The 11,723-nt window shown below is 44.3% G+C and overlaps 1 protein-coding gene across 1 annotated transcript in view; it reads left to right on the top strand.

The window, feature by feature from the left end:
* Positions 1–11,086, top strand: part of ARHGEF18 (Rho/Rac guanine nucleotide exchange factor 18) — a 71,630-nt gene extending 60,544 nt beyond the window's left edge. The window contains exons 20-30 of the mRNA XM_029282976.1: positions 286–464; positions 1,755–1,846; positions 2,567–2,749; positions 3,134–3,259; positions 4,652–4,776; positions 6,262–6,324; positions 6,962–7,009; positions 7,612–8,055; positions 9,165–9,501; positions 10,748–10,864; positions 10,953–11,086. Coding sequence (XP_029138809.1) covers positions 286–464; positions 1,755–1,846; positions 2,567–2,749; positions 3,134–3,259; positions 4,652–4,776; positions 6,262–6,324; positions 6,962–7,009; positions 7,612–8,055; positions 9,165–9,501; positions 10,748–10,864; positions 10,953–11,086 — 1,848 coding nt within the window. The remainder of the gene's footprint in view (positions 1–285; positions 465–1,754; positions 1,847–2,566; positions 2,750–3,133; positions 3,260–4,651; positions 4,777–6,261; positions 6,325–6,961; positions 7,010–7,611; positions 8,056–9,164; positions 9,502–10,747; positions 10,865–10,952) is intronic.
* The last annotated feature ends 637 nt before the right edge of the window (positions 11,087–11,723 follow it).

The raw sequence follows: 11,723 nt of genomic DNA, 5'->3' as shown, positions 1-11,723 counted from the left end.
TTCCAGCAAGCGGGACTGGCCTAGGGGATTTTATAGGGGTTTTAATTACTTTTAATTGGACACTTTCAAATATTTCGTTTTAATTAAATTTTAATTAGGTGTAATATGTATTTATGTTAGCTTTTTATCATTTGTCAGCCGCCCTGAGTCCGAAAGGAGAAGGGCGGGATATAAATGGAATTAATAATAATAATAATAAAATAACCATAGCTGTTGCTTTTTAGGATTGCCTTAGATGGACTGAGGATGATGATGATGATGATGATGATGTATCTTGCTTCACAGGACTCAAAACCGCCAGTGATTTCCTTGCAAAAACTGATAGTCCGAGAAGTAGCCAATGAGGAACGAGCCATGTTTTTAATCATTGCTTCCAAGAAAGGACCAGAAATGTATGAAATTCATACCAATTCCAAGGAGGAAAGGAATATCTGGATGACGCAAATTCGCAGGGCAGTGGAAAAGTGAGCATATAAAAACATGTTGTTCTGTTTCTCTCCTGTATTGAGTTGGTATCGGACTAAGTGGCTCTTTCCATGCCTGTTATTTTGCCACCATAAGGAAATAAAAGCAGTCCTTGGTTAATGACAGTAACTGGGGCCAGAATTTCTGTTGCTAAGCAATGGGGTCGTCAGGCACAAGGTCCGGTGACTGCGCTGCTCAGCAACAATAATCCCAATGCTCCCCATTGTCGTCATTAAGCGAGGATCTCTGGTTGTTAATTAAGACCCGGGTAGCTTGCAAACAGGCTCTGCGGGTAGCTTGCAAACAGGCTCTGCGACAGGCAGGAAAAGTGCATGGCATGAGCACTGTGGGGCCAGGAGTGGCTGTTGCCAGATGGGGAGGTTGTGCATGGTGCGAGGCCAGAGAGGCCTTCTGCTGGGCAAGGAAGGGTGCAAGTGATTTACTGGGCGTGACTTGCCACCTTCCTTGCCAGCTTCCCCATTGACTTTTCCTATGGAAAGCTGGCAGGGAAGATTGCAAATGGGATCACATCACCATATAGCAGTGATGGCGAACTTTTTAGAGACCGAGTGCCCAAACTGCAACCCAAAACCCACTTATGTATTGTCGGGTGCCAGGTGGGTGTGGCCAACTGGGTGGGCATGGCCAACTGGGTGGGCGTGGCCCATTGGGTGGGCGTGGCTGCGGTGGTAATAGCAGACTGGGTGGGACTAAAAAGTTCAATCAATCAATTCCAACTTTGCGAGATCTTTTTTTTGCCGTGAGAAGTTGAAATTGACTGATTGATTGAACCTTTTTTTTTTTTGCACACGGCAGCCGAAGCCTAAAACAAAAAGGTTTTATAAAACCCAGCTGAAGGCCTAGGACTGGGGCGACGGCGCGCATGCCCATAGAGAGGGCTCTGCGTGCCACCTGTGGCACGCGTGCCATAGGTTCGCCACCACAGCCATATAGTGGTGAGCTGATTGCCAAATGCCTGAGTTGCAATCATGGGACCGCAGGGTGCTGTAATAGCCAGAACTTTGAGGATTGGTTTGAAGCCTCCTTTTTTCAGCACCATCATAACTTCAAATGGTCACCAAACAAATGGTCGGTAAGTGAGAACTACTTCTATACGGTCTTGTTTGGATTAGTCTTGGTGTTTTTTTGCTCACCCGGATTTTATTTTCCCAGCTTGAGTGGGACAAGTAGGTGCAAAATTGGGTTTATGAAAAGAGTCTTCTTCCCAGCTAACTATGATGTTGGGGCCATTTTTGACCAGGGCTTCAAGGGTTTATGTTTTTTTGCAGTTGTCCTGATGAAGAGAATAGTGTCCTTGCCGATCCAGAAGAGGAAAAAAAGCAGGCTGAAGTGAGAACTGCAAAATTGAAAGAATTCCAAGGTAAAAGCTCTCGTCTTGCAAAACTGTACATCGTAAGAGGTACACGTGAGGATGGGCTTGCCTAGTTTTGGGGACTTGTTCTTTCCTTCCTTGCAAAATGTGCAATCTCTTAGAGGAAGAGGAAGATGAGGGAAGTTACTATCGGACCCTTCGGTTGTGAACTGATCTGTAAAAGCACTAGAGGTAGTCCTCGACATACAACCATTCATTTAGTGAGCAAAATTACAATGGGACTGAAAAAAGTGACATCATGGGTTCTCACACGATCATCACAGTATCCCCATGGTCACTGATAAAAATTCAGGCACTTGGCAACCAGCGTAGATTTACAATGGTTGCAGTGTCGAGTGTCCTTTTCCAACCTTCCCAGTTGGCATCCGGCAAGCAATTGGGGAAACTGGATTCGCTTAACGACTGTGGTTTTATTTATTGATTAAATTTATATACTGTCGGAGGCAACTCTGAGCAGCTTACAGTACAATAAATGCAGTGATTCGCTTAACAACCATGGCAAAAAGTCATAAAATTGGACACAACTCACTTAACAGCCTTTGGTCATAATTGCGGTTGTAAATTGGAGACTGTCTTTCTCTCTGTCATCTTGCAAACAGTACCTGAAGAATGGGTTGCTGGGCTTGCTGTTGTTGCAGGAGCCGCCATCCAAGCATAATGACACTGAGCTGTCTCTTCCCTTCTCCCTTCTCCTCCTCCACCCTCTAGAGCGTTTGAGCATGAAAGATGATCGGATCGTGCAAAGCCTAAAGGAGAAGCAGCAGATCTACCGGGAGATGGCAGATGTGAATGGTTTGGAGGACCTGACTATTGGCCCCCGCTTCCGCAACAGAGTGGATTCCCCAGAGTACCTGCAGGGGGAGTCCATCCTCAAGCAGGCAGTGATAGAAGGTGGGTGCGCTGGAGATGAAAGAACAGGAAAGATATTATACGATAGGACCACCTAATACGGGAAGTCCTTGACGTAGGATCACAACAGAGCCCAAACTCTCCGTTGCTAAGCAAGACAGTGGTAAAATTAACTTTGCCCCGCTTTGCGATCTTTCTCGCCACAATTGTTAAGTGAATCGCTGCAGTTGTTAAGTTAGTAACGTGGTTGTTAAGTGAATCTGGCTTCCCCATTGACTTTGCCTGTCAGAAGGTTGCGAAAGGGGATCACATGACCTGTACATTCAGCATACATAGTGGAGAGCATAATTAATCTGTTCGTTCATGGCAATAAACATCTTCTCCTCTTTGTCGTATTCGTCTGCCTTCCTGGCTGCTCTCTTCTAGTGGAGAGCCTTCAGAACCTGATCTTCGCCCAGCTGGCCAGTGCAAGCTCTCGTCCTGAAGATCCCAGTGGGCCTGGGTCGCTGAGGCGAGCTGAGACTTTCGGAGGATACGACAGTGCCATGACAGGTCTGTGAAAAGGAGGAACGGAGGAAGGAGCATGAGATGATGATGATGATAATAATAATAATAATAATAATAATAATAATAATAATAATAATAATAATAAGATGATGATGATGATGATGATGATGATGATGATGATGATAAATACAAAGACCTACAAATAGAAATAGAACCACTGTGGCAAAGGCAAGCAAGGGTAGTACCAATAGCAATAGGGGCCTTGGGTGCAATCCCAAAACAACTGGAGCACCACTTGAACACCATTGGCATTGACAAATTCGCCATTAGTCAATTGCAAAAGGCGGCCTTACTAGGAACCGCCTCCATCCTGCGGACGATATCTGTAATAACATCAAACATCCACATCTGCCTATCCCAGGTCCTGGGTAAGGACTCGATAGGTAGACAAAAATGCCATATCCAATCTGAACATCTGACTGACTGCGATGATCAATAATAATAATAATAATAATAATAATAATAATAATAATAATAATAATGATAATGATAATGATAATGATAATAATAATAATAATAATAATAATAAAAAGTTGGAAGGGGCCTTGGAGGTCATCTAGTCCAACCCCCTGCTCAGGCAGGAAACCCTATACCATTTCGGACAGTCTCTTCTTAAAAACTTCCAGTATTGGAGCATTCACCGCTTCTGGAGGCAGGTTGTTCCACTGGTTAATTGTTCTAACTGTCAGGAAGTTTCTCCTTAGTTCTAGGTTGCTTCTCTCCTTGATTAGTTTCCATCCGTTGCTTCTTGTCCTGCCTTCAGGTGCTTTGGAAAATAGCTTGACTCCCTCTTCTTTGTGGCAGCCCCTGAGATACTGGAACACTGCTATCATGTCCCCCCTCGTCCTTCTCTTCATTAAACTAGACATACCCAATCCCAGCAGCCTTTCCTTATATGCTTTAGCCTCCAGATCTGATAAAGGAATGAGTGACCTGTGATTACTGCTCACACTGCAGACAGAATGCCATTGTATGGAAATGTTTTAAATCCTGTCTACTTAGTTTGTACTGTTTCAGTCTCTGCACGAGCTCCATTAGTGTTGAATTATCTTGCAGTGGTCTTTCCCCCCCCTAATTAATGTTAAATGCAGCCCACCTCATCATCCAAACAACACTGGGTGGCTTACAATACAATAAAAGCGCAAATATAAACCATATATAAAGCAAAAAAACAAATAGAGAGTTTAATTTCCATGGGTCTTAGATTTATTTATGTAACTGAGGGCAAATAGGTTAAAAACAGAGAAAAAAGAAGAGTCTTGAAATATGGGGAATTCTGAATCTTGCAGTGTTTACATCTGTAGGTTAGGGGTAATGAGAGCTTTTCCAACAGAGTTTGGATAGTCTGTAGGCCAATGGTTGCCTTTTATCTTTCAGCTGGTAGCTTCAAGAAGAAAGTCTGTGGCGGAGAGCCAAGGGTGCCAGATCAGCGAGGCACCCCAGCCAATTCAGAGCAAGTGCAACAAGAACTCCCATCTGCTGGAGAGGAAGGGCTGTGTTTGGTAGGTGGAATTTGCTCTCCAAAGTCTCTGTATTTATTCCCTGACCTTGTTGGAAAGAGTATTGGGAACAGTGATGGCTATGGACTTCTTTTTCCCACGCAGTTTTTAGCTCAGTTTGATAAAAAATCAGGCTTTTCCTTCCTGCCCTTTAGCAGTTGAAAAATCTGAAAGGCATACACACTGGAATGAAATGAACATATTTACGTAACTCTTGTGCACATTGCAGACTTTTATCCTATGGAGTCCTTGGTGCTCTCTTGAGTTTAGTTGTTTGCTTGCAGATGTTTTATTACCTGAGTAGATAACATCATTATTGCTAGGGAGTCTGGGATTTGCTTCCTGATTATATACAGTAGCTTTCCCTACCAGTGTGCATTCATGAATATCAATAGCAACTACCAATGTTGGTGGGACTATGTTTTCTTTCTCCTTAGTAGTTTCTTGATCATAATATTGTTTTCTGTTTGTTTGTTTGATTGTTTGTATGTATGGTGTTAATCCCTGCTTATTTGGGTGTTGGTTGTTGGAAAGGATTGTGTTCCCCTCTGTTTTGTTCGTAGCATTTATATTCTCTTTTGAATGTTACGTAAATGTGGTTTATCTCTCTGTGCCTATTGATGGCAGGTTTGTCTAAATGCCAAGTTTCCAGAAATTCCTTAGCATTTTTGGATTTAGCTTGATCTAGAATGCTTATAGTTTTTCAGTTGAAACCATGATTGAGTCTGTCCATGTGTTGTGAGTTTTCATTGTGTCTTCTGACTGCTATTGATATTCATGAATGCACTCTGATCTGCTTCTCTGTCCTAACATGGTGGCTATTACAGACCTTATATTTGTTGTAGGCTCTTGTTTTTTCTTCTTGGGTTACTGAGTATTTTGGTTCACTCAAGATCTTTTTGTGGGCTTTGCCACAATAAAAAAGGACCAAGTGACATGGCCATGCCTTTTCTGATGTTACCACCTTATGTCCACCTGTTGTCCTCAGAAGGACACATTATGTTGCCCCCCTTACCTTTCAGCAAATATATATCTCTGGTTTGAGGTCTGGAAAGGCTTCCTTCACATCCCCAGTCCACTGCCAAACTTACTACAATGGCTTTGGCCAGCCAGTATCTCACAGTATTTCCTGTTTTACAGAATTATGAAAGAGCAAATACGATGGGAAGACTCTGGAACCTTTAAAAGTCTTTGGAACTGTACAGGCTGCTATTGGGGAATGATATAAGCCCTCCCTTGTAAACCTTTTGGTCTTATGTATTTGGCTGAACAATGCATTGAATGCAAACCCAGTTCCCATGTTCACATAATGTGCCTGAACAATTAAGTACTGTATATTACGACTTAATGCAATGGTTCTGCTCCCAAGGCATGCTAAGATAATGGCTGGGTTTCTACAGTGGGCTGAACCACAGACTTGTCAACCCCATTTTAGCTTAGTTTGGTATGTAATGTGAACCCAGCTTCTCTGTTTCTCCCCCCTGTCAGGTCAGTAACACAAGAATGGAGCATCACAGCAGCTTGCACCCACTGCTGGGGACTGAATCAGAGGTATTGGCTAATTATTTCCTCCATGATGGTGGCGAGCAGGAGAGCGATGCTTTTTTCAGTTTGAGGGCTGCTTTGGGTCTTTGCTATGCTAACTGCCTTATTCCAGAGAGTGGGGAAAAACCAGGTCAAAACCCAAATTTGATTTTATTTAGTTGCATTGTTTATTATTGTTACTGTTATTATTAGGCTGTCCACTCCAAAAGAATCTAAAAGCATTAAATGGAGTTAATTAAATTAAACACAGATCATTTTCAATTTCGTTAATATTTATTCTTTTTCTGATACATTAGAAATTATAACTCATGTGCAAGTTCTGGGATTTGGGGTGTTTCTGATGTGTATTTTAAAGTCACGGGCCCAAACCAACATTTGTTTTTCCCCAGCCATTGATATGACAGCATAGTTACATTTGCAGAGCAGTTATGTTCATCCCAAAGTGGATTTCGAGAAGGAGGGGCAGGGGGGGGGAAGAGAGAGACTGGGGTTCTGATGGAAGAAACCTAACCTACTTGGGCCTATTTATGGCCTCCTTGTAGGTAGAAATAAGTTGTTGGTTAATGATACTTGGTGGCATGAATGGCAGAGCTCATGAAGACCGGATGTTAGGTAACACCCTCCTCTTTGTGTTTTCCCTCAGCTTGTTCGGAGAATTCAAACACTCTTGCAATTGCTGCTTAGTCTCCAGGTAAAGTACTACTGTCCTTTCCCACCACTACCCTTCAATTTTTGGGCTTTTATGATTTGGTTGGCGGAGCAAGAAGGCCTAGCAAAATAATAAGATGAGCTTTGACCTGAGTGGAGAAGTCTTGAAGAAGGAGGGAGAAGAAAGTACCTTTTCCAGTCTAGCCTTCATTAAAAACTCTTCAGATCCTATTTAGTGTCTTGTATGACATGACCATGTTTAAAAAAAAATTCTCCACAACTCTGAAAGGAGACTTAAGGGACTTTTTGTTTATTCCTGAACTCATTATTCCTCCTCCCTAGGGCTGTAACCATTAACTGCCCTTTTGTTTTAAATAAGAATAATGATTATAGTTTTACTTACAAGTGTTTTGTTACTTGTCATTCATTTTGAGAGGATTGTTCTGGAGGGAGAATTACGATAAATAAGTGGGGGGGGAGCTAAACTTTCTGCTGGAGCATTAAGGGGGGCATAGTTAAAGCCATCTCTCTTGGAGCATTTCCACCGAACTGTAACTCTTGGCACCCGGCCTGCGGGTTTTCCCTTCTCCTAGTTTTTTTTGATGGGGAAAGCTCAGGGGTTCACCTTCCCCCCTCCCTTTTTAGGCAGTGGCGGCCCAGCAAGATAGCTACATTGAGTTGCAGAAGCAGTTCCGGCTGCAATCCACGCGAGGGAATTTGCTGCTGGAACAGGAGAGGCAGCGCAATTTTGAGAAGCAGCGGGAGGAACTGGCCAATGTGCAGAAATTGCAGAGCCAGTTGAAGACTGAGCAGCAGCGCTGGGAACGAGACTGCGACCGCCAGCGGCGGCAGATGGAGGTGGAGAAGAACCAGTTACAGGAGCGGGAGGAGGAGGCACGGCAGCTGACGGAGCGTCTGAACCAAGAACGGGAGGAGCTGGAGCGGCAGCGCGAGGCCTACCAGCATGACTTGGAGAGGCTGCGGGAATCCCAGCGAGCCGTTGAGAAGGAGCGGGAACGTCTGGAACAGCTGCGCAAGCTGAAGAAGCCGCATCTAGTCTCGGGTGCCTTCTCGCCTGAGGCAGGCCAAGTGAGTGCTGGAATGCCTACTGCAGGGGTCTTCAAACTTGTCCCTTTTATGACTTGTGGACTTCCAGAATTCCTCAGCCAGGCACGCGTGCCTGGCTGAGGAATTCTGGGAGTTGAAGTCCACAAATCATAAAAGGGCCAAGTTTGAAGACCCCTGGCCTATTGGAAAGATACAGGTAGCCCTCGATTTACAAACATTCGTTTAGCGACCACTTGAAGTTACAACAGCAGTGCAAAAAGTGACTTGTATCTATTTACAACGGTTGCAGCATCCTGGGTTCGTACGATCACCATTTGCAACCTTCCCAGCTTCTGACAAGCAAAGTCAATGGGGGAAGCTGGATTTGCTTAATGACCGCATGAACAACTGCAATGATTCACTTAATAACCATGGCAAAAAAGGTCATAAAATCAGGCATGACCCAGTTAACAATCACCTTGCTTAGCAATGGCAATTCTGGTCCCAATTGTGGTTGGAAGTTGAGGACTACCTGTATAAGGAAGCTGCATTTATTGCCTCTAATAATTAGAAGCATTAGTAACCAGGAGATCCCTGGTGGCGCAGTGGTTATAATGCAGTATTTCGGGCTAATTTAGCCCACTGCCAGGAGTTCGATCCTCACCGGCTGAAGGTTGACTCGGCCTTCCATCCTTCCGAGGTCGGTAAAATGAAGACCCAGATTGTTGGGGCGATAGGCTGACATTTGTAAACCGCTTAGAGAGTGCTATAAAGTACGGTGAAGCAGTATATAAGTCTAGGTGCTACTGCTATTACTATTATAGAATCTGTCAATAAAACCTGCACATTCTATACTTTGCTGTAATAGGGCACTGCTATAGACTGGGAGTTTTGAAAACTAAACCTGAGCATTGATAATCTGCTGCCACTCCCATTTCTTTCCACTCTTACCTTCAAGACCCTGATCTTAGAAGTTTGATTCCTCTAGAGCAGGGGTGTCAAACTGCCGGCCCGCGGGCTGGATGCATCATAGCGAAACCGCACCCACCCCATTGCCGGCAGTCGCGATACGTCGCAACACGTCTCGCAACGTTGCGAGTTTGACATCCCTGCTCTATAGGTAAATGACCAATATCTTCCATTTTTCCCAGGCGCATGGCCTGAGCCACTCTGTCAGCTTCAATGGAGACGGTATGGAAGGGACCACGCTGCCTACAAAGCCAGGTGGACGAGCCAGCATCACTGGGATGGAATACCCGGAGCGAGGAGAATTGGTGCGAAAGGACAGTGCTGCATTGGAGGGAGGCCGCCCCATTCTGGTCCTCAAGAATGAGGTGCCCATCCACTTGTTGAGTACCACCAACCAGAGCCAAAAACAGGCAGCTGTGCAGCAGCAGATCCCCACCAAGCTGGCCATTCTGACCAAGGGCAGCAAGGAAAAAAGTGGAAAGGCTGTCAAGGTGACTTCCCACAGGACTGAAAGTTCAAGTAAGTTGTAGAGAACCCTCGGACAGAGATAGGCTAGGAGCCATGACGGAAACTACTGATGGTACCGAAACCTAGATAGAAGTCCTGAATGGCGGTGTTCCATTTGTTGAATTTCCTCAATATCTGTTATAGCCTTCCTCAGCCATTTACCTTCCTGTTGTGCTAGAGCTTCAATCCCCAACTTTATATGCAGAGAAGGGAATTCTGGAAATTATCAGATGAGGAAAATCTACTTTACTAGCCTATTAAAATGTTCTGCCTTTGTTATTCTGAGAACTGTAAAATAATGTATGTGATGGGTGGATCTTCTTCTTCTTCTTCTTGTGCCATATCCGTTATCGGACGTTGGCGATCATGTTGGCGATCCTGTTTTTATCAGCAGCTGCACGAAAAAGTGCTGCTGAGCTTTGTCCAAACCAATCCCTTAGATTTTGAAGCCATAATGTTCTTCTTTTGCTTGGACCTCGTTTGCCTTCAATCTTTCCCTGGAGGATTAAATGGAGTATGCCGTATTTTTCTGGGTGTCGCATCACAGGTCCGAAATATTCTAATTTTCGTTTTTTAATTGTTTTGATGATTTCCCTTGGCTTTCCCAGGCGGCTTATCACCTCCTCATTTCTGATCTTGTCAACCCAGTTTATACGTAACAGCCACCTGTAAATCCACATTTCAAATGCTTCTAGTCTCTTCAGGTGGCCTTCTGTCAGAGACCAACTCTCTACTCCATAGAGCAGGACAGACAGGTTTTTTGTGGCAAAAATTTGCTCCTCTTTTGAGTGTGTTTTCTGCCAATTTTGTGGGCGAGTCTGAAGTGACTGGGAACGGGCCAGATTTCTTTCACACAAATTAGATGCTATGCCACCATGTTCCTTGAGGCTGCTAGAAGTTTAAAACATTATAGTTCCTAGTTGCAAAACTGATGTCTTTCTCTGCAGTAAACCATGGTTTACCCTGACCAGTTTGTTGAATATTAGTTATAGCGCTCCTAATATCATAATCAAAAGTAGGACATACAAATAATAATGGCTGGGTTCAGATCATGATCCAGTACCCCCAAACCAAAGCAATGAGGATTCTGCCTTAATGCATTTCATGGATCTCTCTCAACATGCGTTTATTAAAATTAGTTATTGTTGACAAAGAAGTCTTATTTAGTTGACAAGAGCTATGATTGAATGCCCAGTGATTCCTTTACTCTCATCGATCAGCTGAATTTTTCTCTTTTCATTTCTGTTTGTAACGTTAGGTGATGTGAGGCCGTTCCCAGTTTCCAAGATGGTTACCAAGGAAGAATCTCAGTCTCGAAACAGACGTTCCGCAAGTCCCGTCTTTCTGCATAGCCAGAATGTTGCCTTCCTTCCAGGTAAAACACACCGACAAGCTTATCTGGGGTAGCTGATCTGTTACTATGCTGCAGAATGACCTTTTTCCTCTACTTTTTTTCCCGGCAGAACTGGCTGGTGCTGCTGAGAGCAGCCATCTGGAAGCACCACCTACCTCTGTTGGTCCCATAAAGCCCAACAGCATTCATGTCCTTCCACCTGCCCTGGATGACGCTAGCAAAGATGATGTTATTTTTTTCTGATCCATACCAAGAAGGTCTGCCTCTTTGCCCACATGGGTGTCGGAAGGCTCTGCCTTGCCTCAGCTGCATAAATCTGAAGGCAGAGCTGCAAGAATTTCCCCCGGAAATGATTCAAAATGAGGATATTGTTATGGGGCTTCATGTTACAATCTTGGCTCTGCTTACAATTGTTCCTTGGACTAGAACATTGTTCTAGTTTTCTTTTGAGTTCCAAGGCAAGCTTTTAAAGTAACCTTCTTGAGGGGTAGGGTACGAGAAGGCCCTTAACTTATTCTTCACATTCAACCATAAGGTGGCCCTTGGGACTCTGTGTAGGACCAAACAAAGGTGTTGATGGTATTAGGGACTTTATGGAGGGAATCTGAGGGAATTAGATACGCCTTGGCCGGTTGCACAAAGCACCTCATCTCCCCCGAGGACTCATTTTTCTTCCTCCAGTTGAAGGGAAATCCTCCAGTGCAAACTGGGTCCTGGATTTTTGTTCCTGCTGAAGACCCTCGCTGCACTAACTAGCCCACACAGCAGCAGGCTCAATTTTCCAGACCGTTTCTGGATATTTTGGATGGGGTGGGGGGTTGGGGGGGAAAACACCGGTCAGAATTACATTGGATGCCAATTTGTTTCTGGCCGATTGTTC

The sequence above is a fragment of the Protobothrops mucrosquamatus genome, unplaced genomic scaffold (genome assembly GCF_001527695.2).
Source record: "Protobothrops mucrosquamatus isolate PMUCROS unplaced genomic scaffold, P.Mucros_1.0 scaffold6, whole genome shotgun sequence".
Lineage (NCBI taxonomy): Eukaryota > Metazoa > Chordata > Lepidosauria > Squamata > Viperidae > Protobothrops > Protobothrops mucrosquamatus.
Note: the sequence above shows the minus strand (reverse complement) of the source record. Positions and strands in the feature narration are given on the sequence as shown.